The sequence below is a fragment of the Tachyglossus aculeatus genome, chromosome 5 (genome assembly GCF_015852505.1).
Source record: "Tachyglossus aculeatus isolate mTacAcu1 chromosome 5, mTacAcu1.pri, whole genome shotgun sequence".
In the NCBI taxonomy this organism is placed as follows: domain Eukaryota; kingdom Metazoa; phylum Chordata; class Mammalia; order Monotremata; family Tachyglossidae; genus Tachyglossus; species Tachyglossus aculeatus.
In genome coordinates, this window is record NC_052070.1 from 63,129,199 (window position 1) to 63,144,108 (window position 14,910).

General features: G+C 42.3%; 1 protein-coding gene and 1 non-coding gene across 2 annotated transcripts in view; one reads left to right on the forward strand and one right to left on the reverse strand.

The window, feature by feature from the left end:
* Positions 1 to 14,910, reverse strand: part of TARS3 (threonyl-tRNA synthetase 3) — a 39,121-nt gene that overhangs the window by 1,219 nt on the left and 22,992 nt on the right. Inside the window, exons 12-18 of the mRNA XM_038746454.1 lie at positions 13,355 to 13,517; positions 11,922 to 12,059; positions 9,653 to 9,730; positions 8,940 to 9,040; positions 7,674 to 7,778; positions 5,497 to 5,569; positions 4,682 to 4,796 (exon numbers count right to left, since the gene is read on the reverse strand). Coding sequence (XP_038602382.1) covers positions 4,682 to 4,796; positions 5,497 to 5,569; positions 7,674 to 7,778; positions 8,940 to 9,040; positions 9,653 to 9,730; positions 11,922 to 12,059; positions 13,355 to 13,517 — 773 coding nt within the window. The remainder of the gene's footprint in view (positions 1 to 4,681; positions 4,797 to 5,496; positions 5,570 to 7,673; positions 7,779 to 8,939; positions 9,041 to 9,652; positions 9,731 to 11,921; positions 12,060 to 13,354; positions 13,518 to 14,910) is intronic.
* LOC119929348 lies at positions 7,949 to 8,086 on the forward strand. Its single transcript, XR_005451475.1, has one exon. It is a non-coding gene; the product is annotated as a small nucleolar RNA SNORA7 (small nucleolar RNA).

Genomic DNA, 14,910 nt, shown 5'->3' on the forward strand with positions numbered 1-14,910 from the left:
ATCCCTGCTTCGCCACATGTCTACTGTGTGACCTTGGACAAGTCACTTCACTTCCCTGGGCCTCAGTTACCTCATCCATAAAATGGGGATGAAGAGCGTAAGCCCCATGTGGGACAGGGACTGTGTCCAACCTGATTATCTTGTATTTACCCTAGCACTTAGAACAGTGCTTGGACACAAAGTAAGCACTTAACAAGTACCATAATTATTCCCCCTCTAGACTGTAAACTTGTGGTGGACAGGGATGTGTCTGTTTATTGTTATAGTATACTCTCACGAGTTCAATCTCTCATCCTATCCTGACTGGATTACTGCACCAGCCTCCTCTCTGATCTCCCATCCTCCTGTCTCTCCCCACTTCGATCCATACTTCACGCCGCTGCCCGGATCGTCTTTGTACAGAAATGCTCTGGGAATGTTACTCACCTCCTCAAAACTCTCCAGTGGCTACCAATCAACCTAGGCATCAGGCAAAAACTCCTCACCCTTGGCTTCAAGGCTGTCCATCCCCTCGCCCCCTCCTACCTCACCTCCCTTCTCTCCTTCTCCAGCCCAGCCCGCACCCTCCGCTCCTCTGCCGCTAACCTCCTCACCGTGCCTTGTTCTCGCCCATCCCACTGTGGACCCCCGGCCCACGTCCTCCCCCTGGCCTGGAATGCCCTCCCTCTGCACATCTGCCAAGCTAGCTCTCTTCCTCCCTTCGAAGCCCTACTGAGAGCTCACCTCCTCCAGGAGGCCTTCCCAGACTGAGCCCCCTCCTTCCTCTCCCCACTCCTTCCCCTCCCCATGCCCCCGCCTTACCTCCTTCCCCTCCCCACAGCACCTGTATATATGTATATGTTTGTACATATTTATTAATCTATTTATTTTACTTGTACATATTTATTCTATTTATTTTATTTTGTTAATATGTTTTGTTTTGTTGTCTGTCTCCCCCTTCTAGACTGTGAGCCCGCTGTTGGGTAGGGACCGTCTCTATATGTTGCCAACTGGTACTTCCCAAGCGCTTAGTACAGTGCTCTGCACACAGCAAGCACTCAATAAATACGATTGAATGAATGAATTTAGTACAGTGCTCTGCACACAGTACACGCTCAATAAATACGGTTGACTGCTGACTGACAGTAGGCGCTCAATAAATACGATTGGATTAAGAGGAAAATAGCATAATCAAGTCCACAATAGGTGAATTACACAAGCAAAAACCAAAAAACCAAAACCAAAGAAAAGCATCTGCTTGGATCCCATCTGTTCTAAAAAGGCTGCAGTATTCCCAGTCCATTTTCAATTCAGTAAAACAAGATAATATAATACATATGTCTGTCCAAAAAGACTGAATTGGGAATATATGGTTAGACTTTTGGTGGTGAGGTAGAAAATGGACACAAATCGAGGTCCTCCATCTTATAGACTGGTACCCTGCCACTACACCTTGGTGCCTCCCCTAGTATGTGGCTGGCACTCATCCCTCAGGGCTTGTGACAATGCAACTTGGCCTAGTGGCTACAGCATGGCCCTTGGAGTCAGAAGGTCATGGATCCTAATCCTGGTTCTGCCACTTGTCTGCTGTATGACCTTGGGCAAGTCACTTCTCTGTGTCTCAGTTACCTCATCTGTAAAATGGGGATTGAGACTGTGAGCCCTATGTGGGACAGGGACTATGCCCAACCTGATTTGCTTGTATCTACCCCAGCGCTTAGTACAGTGCCTGGCACATAGTAAGCACTTAATACCATTATTATTATTATTGTTATGGGCCCTGTCCATCCCTTCTTTGTGACTCCAATGCTGCCTGGACTCCTGATGGAGGCCTGAGTGACCTCCAGAGAATTTGGGCACGGGCATAACGGGTGAAAAAGTGGTGATGTCACAGATCATTCATTCAAACGTATTTACTGAGCGCTTACTGTGTGCAAAGCACTGTACTAAGGGCTTGGAAGAGTACAATAGAACAATAAATGGACACATTCCCTGCCCACGATGAGCTTCCACAGGCAAACTTGGAAGAAGGTTTAGAGAAGTGGCCTAGTCTAATGAAAAGAGTTAGAACACTTGTTTCTAGTCTGGGCTCAGCCATCGGCCTCGGTAAGACTCAAGCAAGTCTCCATCTCTCTGGGCCTCAATTTCTCTCCTAGTAAATGAGAATGATCCCAATATCACAGGGATGTTGTGGGGACAAAATAGAAACACAAGAGCACCCTTCTAACTAAAGATATTAGTTGCAGAATACACTTTCTCATGGCTTGGGCCTCACCCACTATTAGCACCTTTTAGGGAAAAAGAACGAGGCGGGTTCTAAGGTCACAGTCTGGCTAATATAAAGTCTCTTAATAATAATAATAATAATAATAATGGTATTTGTTAAGCGCTTATGTGCAAAGCACTGTTCTAAGCGCTGGGGAGATACAAGGTGATCAGGTTGTCCCACGGGGGGCTCACAGTCTTAATCCCCATTTTACAGATGAGGGAACTGAGGCCCAGAGAACTTAAGTGACCTGCCCAAAGTCACACAGCTGACAAGTGGCGGAGCCGGGATTTGAACCCATGACCTCTGACTCCAAAGCCCGGGCTCTTTCCCACCGAGCCACGCTGCTTCTCTTTCTCTTCTGCTGCTTCTTTCTCTTCTAAGAAAAGTTCAGGAAAAAGATACGAACATTTGCATTCATTTTTCAATCAGAAGGCTCTGGATCCTCAAAAGGGTTAGCAAGCTCATTCTTGCTACGCACATCAATGTTATGTCCTTTTTCCCTGCGAAGACTTAGTACAGTGCTCTGCACACAGTAAGCGCTCAATAAATACGATTGATGATGATGATGATGCCCTATTTGCTTGTAGAAATTTAGGTTTGTTTGTGTGTGGACATTACTGTTGCCAAAGATAACGCACAGTGCAAGGATGCTGCATGACACCCTTGCACGAGGAAGCACTCTTGGGGGTTGGAGGATGGTAGGGGAGGGCATAAACCAGGTTTGGAGATTAACCTGGAAGCCGGCCATCGCGCAGCCTCTTGCAGTGACTGATCCTACCATAAGTGAGGCCACCAGTCGTGGCTCAGTGGAAAGAGCACGGGCTTTGGAGTCAGAGGTCATGGGTTCGAATCCCGGCTCCACCACAAGTCTGCTGTGTGACCTTGGGCAAGTCACTTAACTTCTCTGAGCCTTAGTTACCTCATCTAAAATGGGGATTAAGACTGTGAGCCCCACGTGGGACAACTTGATCACACTGTATCCCCCCCAGCGCTTAGAACAGTGCTTTGCACATAGTAAGCGCTTAACAAATGCCAACATTATTATTATTATTATTCACTGAGCGCTTACTGTGTGCAGAGCACTGTACTAAGCACTCAGGAAGTAAGCAGCATTGCCTAGTGGATAGAACATGGGCCTGAGAGTCTTGAAGGTCTTGAGTTCTAAACCCAGCTCTGCCACTTGTCTGCTGTGTGACCTTGGGCAAGTCACTTCATTTCTCTGAGCCTCAGTTCCCTCATCTGTAAAATGGGGATTAAGACTGTGAGCCCTGTGTAGGACAGGGACTGTGTCCAACCCGATTATCTTGTACCTACTGCAGCTCTTAGAACGGTTCCTGGCACATAGTAAGCACTTAACAAATACCATTATTGTTGTTATTAATATAGCAGACACATTCCCTGTCTGTGACCCTCATGTGGGACAACCTAATTACCTTGTATCTACCCCACTGCTTATCAGAGTGCTTGGAACATAGTAAGTGCTTAACAAATACCATAATAATAATAATAATAATTACATAATAACAGAGAAGCAGCGTGGCTTGGTGGAAAGAGCCCGGGCTTTGGAGTCAGAGGTCATGGGTTTGAATTCCGGCTCTGCCACTTGTCAGCTGTGTGACTTTGGGCAAGTCACTTCACTTCTCTGGGCCTCAGTTACCTCATCTGTAAATTGGGGATTAAGACTGTGAGCCCCCCATGGGACAACCTGATCACCTTGTAATCTCCCCAGCACTTAGAACAGTGCTTTGCACATAGTAAGTGCTTAATAAATGCCATCATTATTATTAATTATTATTAAAAAGCTTACAGTCTAGAGACTGCCTTGCTTCCCTGAGACCTTGTAGAGACCAAATATCTTTGACCTGACTCTATCAGCACAGGAAGGGCCTGGGTGGACCTGGGTTCAAATCCTTGCTCCACCATTTACCTGCTGTGTTACCTTATACAAGTCACTTAATTTCTCTGTGCCTCAGTTCCCTCATCTGCAAAATGAAGGTTCGATACCTGTTCTTCCTACTACTTAGGCTGTGAGCCCCATGCGGGGACCTGATTATCTTATATCTATCCCATCACAGTGGGATACAGAACAGTACAGTGCTTGGCACATTCATTCAATCATATTTATTGAGCGCTTACCGTGTGCAGAGCACTGTACTAAATGCTTGGAAAGTACAATTCAGCAACAAAGACAGACAACAAGTAAGCACTTAAATATTATCATCATTCTTATTCTTATTATCATTATTATTAATGGCAGTGGTAATAATAATAATATTCAAAACTGCTAAGATTCATGGGCCTGCCAAGGAGGCCCAATCCATTTTGAGTTGGGGTGGCTGCCCTTCCACATTCCCTTATCAGTCTTCCCAAAATGGTTAAGCAACTTACACCAAACAAAAACAAAAAGGGACACAGTTAGGATACTTAACTTACCTAAAATAAAATTATATTGAGCCAACTGTGCATTTCGTATTTTCTTATTCAGTGTGCTGCTCTGATCCAAATCGACATCAGCCATAAATCCTGCTTCGAAAAATTCACTGCAGATCTAGAAAAAAAAACACTTGAATTAATGCATTTCCTATAATAGGGAGGTATGAAAATGCTACATACAAAATAACAATAGGTTATTTTTTTAAAGTACAATTCCTTGAGACACTTTAGCAGGGATCAAGCCCAGTAAATAATGTATGTGAATTGTTATATTTGATCAAAGTCAGTTGCCTCACCCACAAAATGAGGACTAAGACTGTGAGCCCCATGTTGTCCAACCTGATTAGAAGTAGCATGGCCTAGTGGCAACAGCATTGGTTTTGTAGTCAGAGGTCGTGGGTTCTAATCCTGGCTCCGCCACTTGTCTGCTGTGTGACTTTGGGTAAGTCAGTTAACATCTCTGTGTCTCAGTTACCTCATCTGTAAAATGGGGATTGAGACAGAGCCCCACGTGGGACAACCTGATTACCTTGTATCTACCACAGTGCTTGGCATATAGTAAGTGTTTAACAAATACCATAGTTATTATTAGCCCGTATCTACCCCAGCGTTTAGTACAGTGGCTGGCACATATAAAGCGCTAAACAAATACCAGTTTTAAAATAACAGACTCAGGTAAAATTGTATTCCAACTAATGAGTAAAAGAATCAAAAAGCTATAACTATGCAGAATTTATTCAAAAATGTTCCTGTGAAAAACACAAAATTAGTCACAGTCCCTATGCTTGCTCTACAAAAGATGTTTTTGATCTTACCTGTTGAGCGTACTCTTCACAAGTTGGCCCCACAGGGATGACCATTACTTGTCGAGGAGACAGCCAAAAAGGCCTACAAAGATTAAAGAAAAAAAGACCACTATGGATTTCTGTTTCTTTCCTATTTCAATTCTGAAGTAAACATGTCCACTTAGGATATTTTAAATAGTTTAACCTCCAGCATTAATTATGCATAATATTATCTCACTAGAACATGAAAAAAAGCCTAACTCATGAGAATAAGTGAAAAAAGTAGCCTAGAAGGTAAACCGAGTTCTTATGTTCCCTCTAATAATAATAATGATGGTATTTGTTAAGCGTTTACTATGTGCAAAGCACTGTTCTAAGCATTGGGGAGGATATAAGGAGGTCAGGTTGTCCCACTTGGGGCTCCCAGTCTTAATCCCCATTTTCCAGATGAGGGAACTGAGGCCCAGAGAAGTTAAGTGACTTGCCCAAAATCACTCAGCTGACAAGTGGCAGAGCCGGGATTAGAACCCATGACCTCTGACTCCCAAGCCCGGGCTCTTTCCACTGAGTCACGCTGATTCTCTCTAACTTCTGTTACTTTATTTATTTCTTTTAAAGGTATGTTAAGTGGTTACAATGTGCCAGGTACTAGTTCATTATAGGCAGGGAATGTGTCTGTTTATTGTGACATTGTACTCTCCCAACCGTTTAGTACAGTGCTCTGCACAAAGTAAGTGCTCAATAAATATGATGGACTGAATGACGACTAAACACTGGAGTAGATGCAGATAATTGGGTTGGACATATTCTCTGTCCCACACAGTCTTAATCCCCGCTTTACAGATGAGGTAACTGAGGCACAGAGAAGTGAAGTGACTTGTCCAAGGTCACATAGCAGACAAGTGGCAGAGCTGAGATTAGAACCTAGGTCCTTCTGACTTCCAGTCTTGTGCTTTATTCACTAAGCCATGCTGCTTTTCATCACTAGGTGAAGAGGAAATTTTGGATTATTCTATAAATACGCTTTACAGATACCCATTCAATCCCAAAACTTAAACTGTTCCAGAGGTGATTAGTTAATATCATTTACCCAAGAGAATACTGGAATCATTAAAGAGCTTTAAAACATTAAAGTGCGGTAGTGCAGAAAGGGCTACTCTGTTCCTTTCAAATGATATTTGTCTGCTGGGTGACTTTGGGCAAGTTATTTCACTTCTCTGTGCCTCAATTACTTCATCGGAAAAAAGGGGATTAAGACTGCGGGCCCCATGTGGGACAGGGACTGAGTCCAACCCGAATAGCTTGTATCGGAACCCCAGGATTTAGTGCAGTGCCTGGCACAGAGTAAGTGCTCAACAAATATCATAAAGAAGAAGAAAGACATTCTTGTGTGTGTCTGGTCCCAAAATCCACTTCCTTGACAGGTGCTGTTTAGGAGTGTTGGCTGCTTAATGCTAGTTCCCTCATTCCACCATTGGTCTGGCTCAGTTTGGGACACTTTCTGGTGGTCTCCCCAGAGAATCAGCGGAATAGATGAACAGGGATGAGGGATGCGAAAAGCCAAATCGCTTTGTCCTGGGTTGAGTGGGTCTGTCGTTCCAAAAACATGAATCTTATCTGTCTAGTGAGATTCCTATTAAGATTAGCTTGATGCTTTCTGTTAGGTTTGTTGTGCAGCTCCAGGCCAATTTTCTTTAGTCTGGGGTCTCCAATTTTCTCAAAAAATTCCCTGCCTCAGCTGCTGCACTGCTATTGGATTTCATCCACTCCTTCCTCACTACTGCCCGGAAGAGCAAGAGAAGAATAACATTCAGAAGACAAAATTCTTCATTTCCAAACCTTGATGGTTCTGATTTTGGAAGATATCATAAAACTGTAGTCATTTAACTTCCCTCATTACTATTTCTTAATATTCACTTGCATATACCCAGAATCTCACAAAACAAGCTACACTGTGTTGTTTTTCCACACTGCTTACCTTGGGGCCAACATTTTGAGTGTCAGGGTTTGAAAGGCGGTAAGGACTGAGGCGATAAGTTTCAAAGAGAAAAGCCATTATTTTGGGTCTTTTCAATGACAGTTGGACGACTCTCATATCTTATTAGAGTTCTGGGATGAGTGAGGCTGAAAGTCTATTTTAAAAGTTGAGGGAACAATTACATGTTCCCTCCCCCGACCCCAGGAGACCTGGCACTGATGACACATACCATTTTCCTCCGTAGTTTTCTGAAAGGATGGCTATCATTCTTTCAACTGATCCTAGAATAGCTCGGTGAATGATCACTGGTCTCTTCTTATCGTCGCTCTCCTTGCTGTAAATGAAAATTCACACAATTAAAATCACTTTCTTTTCAACTTAATGATTTTGGTCTTCTGGTTCTTTTTTTTCCCCAGAGCAGTGGAAATACTTCAGAAAACACAAGTGAGTCCTGTAGCTGAATTAAACTTAAAAGAAAAGTTTTTCAGTTTTATATTTTACCAACCCCTCTCAGGGTCGCACCTGGAAAGTTTGCAGTCCTCTACCAGTCTTGGCTACCGGAGGGAGAGTCGAGCAGAGGCCTACCCATTCCATTCCTAGCTTGGGAAGTGGTTAGCGAGTGGAAGGCAATCTGCTACTAGTCAAAACTCACCTGTGCTGGGCAGCATAGGAGACAGTCGAGGGTGGAGACTAGAGTTTACTGCGTGGAAGGCGGCAAAGGTAAACCAATTCCAGATTTTTACAAAAAACCCTCTATAGATACACTACCAGAATGATTACAGATGGAGAGCAGGGAGTTCTGGTAGAGATGAGTCCGTGGTTTTGTTATGGGTTGGAAACGACAGGACGGCATATGACAAGACAAATGTTTTACCAAACAGCAACCCAAACTTCTAAAACTATGGACTGCTTCATAAAAGGTATGACAGTGGGTATATTTTTGTTTATTTTTAGCATTCTGTATTTTTAGCTATCTAACACTATGGATAACCAGCATAGAGAGGGCTGGGAATGTTTCTTCTCTTCTACTCACCATGATCGAGGACCTTCCCAGATAGTTCCCTTCCACTTAGGGCCCTATTCTGAGCCCTGGTGCTGCTTTAGGGCTTTCTCTTCAAGAGGATAAACTCTCAAATATTAAGTAATCAGGGAGGTAGTAAGGAGGATAGTTTGGGAAGCAACTGAAGTTACTGGAGCCAAGTGAAGTTAGTGTAGAAACTAGAATCTGAATATCAAAAGGGTTTGGGGTTAAAGGAAAGAGGAGTTAAAGGTGATCCACAGTTATGAACCAAGGGAAACAGAATGATGATGGTGCAAAAAGCTGGGAAGTTCGGAAGGAGGGTGTGAAAGGATGAGCATAATAATTATGAATGAGTCCCTTTTTTGATATGTTCATTTGAGATGACTGCATAATATCCAAGTGGCCTGATTTCTTTTTGAGACTGCAGATTTTGATAAAGTGACAAATATTAACACTGAAAATTCGAATACTTACCTAACATATGTTAGGTTAAATCTGATTGGTAGTTGGAAGTCTAGTTGAATAGTGGCACACTGATGGTACCTGCCAATGGCATCTTTAATTTTTATGTCAATCTGTAAAGAAAATGATTCTTAGTTAGATACAAGGATTTGCTATCCATCCTAGTAATCCACAGAAACTCCTTACCATTGGTTTTACAGCATTAAATCAACTTGCCCTCTCCTACTCACCTTACTCATTTCTTACGACATCCCAGCATGTTTACTTGGCTCCTCTAACACCAACCTACTCACTGTGCCTCGATCTCACCTATCTTGCCACCAATCTCTCATCCACGTCCTGCCTCTGGCCTGGAACTCCCTCCCCTCTTCATATCCAACTCTCCCCAACTTCAAATCCTTATTAAAGTCATATCTCCTCCAAGAGGCTGTCCTTGACTAAGATCACATTTCCCCTACTCCCTCTCCCATCTTCATTGCACTTGGACTTGTACCCCTTATTTACCCCAACCTAAGCCCCACAGCATTTATGTGTATAGCCATAATTTAAATTTATATTAATGTCTGTCTCCACTGCTAGATTGCAACCTTATTGTAGGCAGGGAACATGTCTACCAACTGTTATATTGTACAAGTTCTTAGTATAATGCTCTGCCCTCAGTAAGTGCTCAGTGAATAGGATTGATTGATAATATGCACTGGATTAGAAATACTTGTTGCGTTTACCTTAGGCCCATAAAATGCTCCATCTCCTGGATTCAACTTCCATGGTTCTCCAAATTCCTTCAAACTATTCTGCAATTGCTAAATAAAAAATACAAGCAGAATATTTAAAACTCCCTTTGAGTTGCAGATTAAAATCCTTTTTCACACACAATATATCATTTCAAATGTGATAAGGAAAATAACTAATGTACAGAAAGAAAACAGGCTATACAATAAAATAACTATACATTCAAAGTGTACTGGGTTTTTGGGAAGCAGCATGGCCTAGTGGCAAGAGCACGGGCCTGGGAATCAGAGGAGCTGGATTCTAATCCCGGCTTCACCTCTGATTTGCTGCATGACCTTAGGCAAGTCACTTAACTTCTCATACCTCAGTTTCCCCATCTGTACAGTGGGGATTCCAAAATCTGTTCTCCCTCCCACGTAGACTGTGTCTGATCTGATCATCTTGTATCTGCTTGGCATGTAATAAGTGCTTGAAAAATGTCAACAATTTATTGTTGAAAAACAGGCTTTTTGAATATGACCTCTAAATAAGTTGATTCCTGAATATTTATAATAATAACAATGATGATATTTGTTAAGCGTTTACTATGTGTCAAGCACTGTTCTAAGCACTGGGGTAGATACAAGCTAATCAGGTTGGACACAGTCCCTGTCCCATCTGGGGTTTGCAGTCATAATCCCCATTTTACAGATGATGGAACTGAGGCCCAGAGAAGTGAAGTGACTTGCCTGAGGTAACACAGCAGACAAGTGGCAGAGCCAAAATTAGAACCCAGGTCCTTCCAACTCCCAGGCCTATGTTCTATCCACTAGGCCACACTGTCTTCTCTAAGGGTACACCTGGATCCAGAAAGCACACCTCTGCCTTCCTCCCTTTCTTGTTATGAGTTCCTGGGAATGGCAGGTTGCCCTGCAATAAACAGCAGTGGCAAAAATAAATCAGAACGAGGGTTCAAGGCACTTCTCTCCCCGAGTCTCACACATGCAATGTGATAAAGAGCACAGGGCTGGGAGTCAGAAGGACATGGGTTCTAATCCCAGCTCCCCCACGTCTGCTGTGTGATCCTGGACAAATAATGATAATAATCCTAATAATGATGGTATTTGTTAAGTGCTTACTATTTGCCAAGCACTTTTCTAAACACTGGGGACGATACAAGGTAATCAGGTTGTCCCATGTGGGGCTCAGAGTCTTAATCCCCTTTTTAAAAATGAGGTAACAGAGGCACAGAAAAGTTAAGTGACTTGCCCAAAGTCACACAGCTGATAACCCACGACCTCTGACTCCCAAGCTCATGCTCTTTCCACTAAGCCACGCTGCTTCTCCACTTCACTTGAAATCACTTTGAAAAACTGACAAATCCCTTCACTTCTCTGGGCCTCAGTTACCCCATCTATAAAATGGGGCTTAAGAGTGTGAGTTCCATGTGGGACAGGGACTATGTCCAACCTGCCTAACTTGTATCTACCCCAGTGCTTAGAATAGTACTTGGCATATAGTAAGCGCTTAACAAATATTGTTACTATTATTAAGTGTCGTTGAGTCATTTCTGATTCATAGCAGCTTCATGGATAGACTTTCTCCAGAACGTCCTTTTCTCTGTCATAATCCGCGACCTTTCTAATGGTTCTTCTGTTACCGTTGTTATGGTATCTATTCACCTAGCTGCTAATCTGCCTTTTCCATGTTTTCCCTGGTCTTTTCCTAGTATTAGTGTCTTCTCCAGGAATTAGTCCTCCTGATTATGTGTCCAAAATATGCTAATCTAAGACGAGTTATTTGGCCATCCAATGACCACTTTGGTTTAATTTGCCCTAAAATCCATTTGTTGGTTTTTTGGGCAGTCCATGGTATTCGCAAAAACCTTCTCCAACACCATATTTCAAAAGAATCGATGTTCTTTCTATCCTGTTTTTTTCCCACTGTCCAGCTTTTGGATCCATATATTATCACTAGAAACACCATAGAGTGCTTAACAAGTACCATAATAATGATTATTGTTATTATATGCATTGACCCTTGCAGAAAGAGGGTTGGTCAGGGTCCTATGACTATCCTGGAGAGTGTCCTGAATACAGTAACTACACAATGTGACCCACAATCAAGGCAGATGTATTCACTCAACAGTGATGAATAATAAAAGAATTATTTCAGATGGAAAAGGAAAACATACACGGCAAAACACTGCAGTTTATAAGCTATTATCGCTAAGTGTTTTCTCTTCTGTGGGATGGAGAATTAAGACACACTTTATGTCATTACCTTTTCAGCTTGATCCCATGTCTCAATCTCTCCCAGAAAGTTTTCAGGTCTTGTAGAAAGATTTAGTTGAAAAGAAAATCCAAACACTGAATAAACTGACTGCAAAAACTGTAAACAGCCTTTCATTTCCTCTTCAATCTGAAATTTAATAAAGGAAAACAATGTTTAGAAGAAAAATGAGTGAAAGTTTTATAAGTTTCATTTTACCCAACAACAGAAAATTTTCCCACAAAAGAAAAAGAGGAAGCAAAACTGTTTTCTATTTTGGTTGTTTGTCATGGAGGTATTAGTATCAGTTCATCTATCAGGTAAATTCTCAGGGTATAGGTTCTTATTGGCTAGTTCATTGCAAAGAAACCATTAGGGAGACCTACTGAACAACACTTAGGATTTATTTAAAATAAATCTCATTTTACAGAAGCTACATCTGAGAGAGAATTTGTAAGGGAACTGCATTCTCCAAACTAGAAATGCTAAGTGATTTGTTTATGTTTGTTAGTTATTCACTTGAACTAATATTTAATTCTAAGAAAGCAATTTGGAATTCCAGATGTCAGGAAAACAACAAAAGGCCCCAATCAATCAGTTGTATCTATTGAAAACTTACTTTGTGCAGTGCATTGACCTATGTGCTTGGGCAAGTATGACATGTTCCCTGCCCACAAGGAGCTGACAGTCTAGAGAGGGAGACGGACGCTAAAATAAATTATGAATATGAACACAAGTGCTTAAAGGGTACAAATCCTAGTGCGAGGGTGACACAAAGGGAGAGGGAGTTGGGGAAATGAGGGTTTAGCCGAGGAAGACCTTTTGGAGGAGAGTGATTTTAGTTAAGCTTTGAAGGTGGGGAGAATGAAAGTCTGTCAGATATGAAGGTGGAGGAAGATCCAGGACAGAGGGAGGACATAGGTAAGGGATACATGGTGAAATTGAAGTACAGTGAATAGATTGGAGTTAGAGGAGAAAAGACAGCAGGCTGGGTTGTACAAGAAAATCAGTTAGGTAAGATAGGAAGGGGTAAGGTTATTGAGTGCTTTAATGGTACGGAGTTTTTGTTGATGCGGAGGTGGATGGGCAACCACTGAAGGCTTTTGTGAAGCGGGGAAAGATGGAGTGAATGGTTTTTTTTGGAAAAATGATCCAGAAAGTATTGTAAAATAAGGACTGAAGTGGAGAGAGACAGAAAGCAGGTACATCAGCAAGGAGGTTGATGGGATAGGTGGGATAGGATCAGGATAATAGCAGTTTTGATGGAGGGGAAAGGGTGATTTTAGCCAAAAGCCTTCTATGTGTTGGTGTATCCACTTCATGTTTTGAATTACATATTGATTTCTTTCCTTCTGGGTTCCTTTTGAAATTTTCTCAGTTCAAAAGAGTAGCAAAGATCCTTTCACCTTAGGTTTACATTAATCGAATGGGATATCTTCGCTTACCTGCTCCATCATACAAAAGATGTGAGCATCATCTTGTTGGAAACGCCTCACTCGAGTCAAGCCACTTAAAGTTCCTGACAGCTCGTTTCGGTGAAGAACCCCAAAATCAGCTAGCCTAATAGGCATTTCTCTCCAGGATCGTGGGCGATGAGCAAACATCAAACTAGAAGAGATATTTGACTTTTCCACAAAGAGACCACTTAACTTAAAAAATCTTCTTAGACTGTGATCCTTAGATAGCCATCACTATCAGCAGAAGCACTGAGGAAGTCTGTCCCCATCCACTGTGCCCTCACCTTCTATCCCAGTGCTTAGAATAGTGCTTGGCACATAGTAAGCACTTAACAAATACCATAATGTTGATGATGATGATTGCACCTCTGTGCACAGAGCCTAATGAATGACCTAATGGACAGAGCACAGGCCTGGGAATCAGAAGGTCCTGGGTTCTAATCCCATTTCTGTCACTTGTCTGCTGTGTGACCTTGAGCAAGTCACTTCACTTCCCCTGTGCCTCAGTTGCCTCATCTATAAAATGGGGATTAAGGCTGTGAGCCCCACATGGGACAGGGACTGCATCCAACCTGATAACCTTGTTTCTTCCCCAGCGACTAAAACAGAGCTTGGCTCATGGTAAGCGTTGAACAAATACCATCGTGATCATCATTATCAGAACATGCAATAGAAATGAGACAGTCCCCGCCTTCCAGGAGCTTACAGTCTAATCAAAGAGTTTACAGTCAGTGGCTCCTGCTACTTACTACTTTTGACTTTTAAAAGGTTTTCTAAATCCGACTGGGAAGGAAAAGGGTTCTGGCCAGTAGTTAAAGTAGAAATGTATATGTCCAGCAATGGAACATATTCATTCCCCTCCTATCCAGATTTTGAAACTACAGGTATTCCGGGAACAACTGGGTCCTATTTCTAACCCTGTGGAGGGCTCAAGGGTAGGAAACATGACCTAGCAATATGTCTGATGTTCTAAGTCTTGCCATTAAGGCACTCTTTTTATTCTGGAGTCCTCTGACCACTAGCTGTGACATACCTCTGGCCAGAAAATTTGCTGCTTCTGCATAAAGGATCCTGAGTGGAAGTATTTAGAACAAATTTTGATTAAAGAAGTGAGTTTTGGGTTGAAATAAGAAAAGAGCTTATTGATTATCACAGTCATGAAACCTTGGAATGAGCTATCATGGGAGGTTGCAGAAGTTCTAGCCTTGGAGACTTTTAAGATTAAAAAAAAGACAACTGAAACAATTTTGTTAGTTACTTGACTGGAATGAGAGGATACTACTACTACTAATTTTGGTATTTGTTAAGTGCTACTATCTGCCAAACACTGTTCCTAGTGCAAGGGTAGACATGATGACCAGGGCACACATGGAGCTCACATTGTAAGTAGGATGAAGAACAGGTGTTGAATCTCCATTTTACAAATGAGGTAACTGAGGCATAGAGAAGTTAAGGGACTTGACCAAGGTTACACTGCAGACAAGTGGCAGAGAAGGGATTAGAACCCAGGTCCTTCAGACTCCCAGGCTAGTGCTCTATTCACT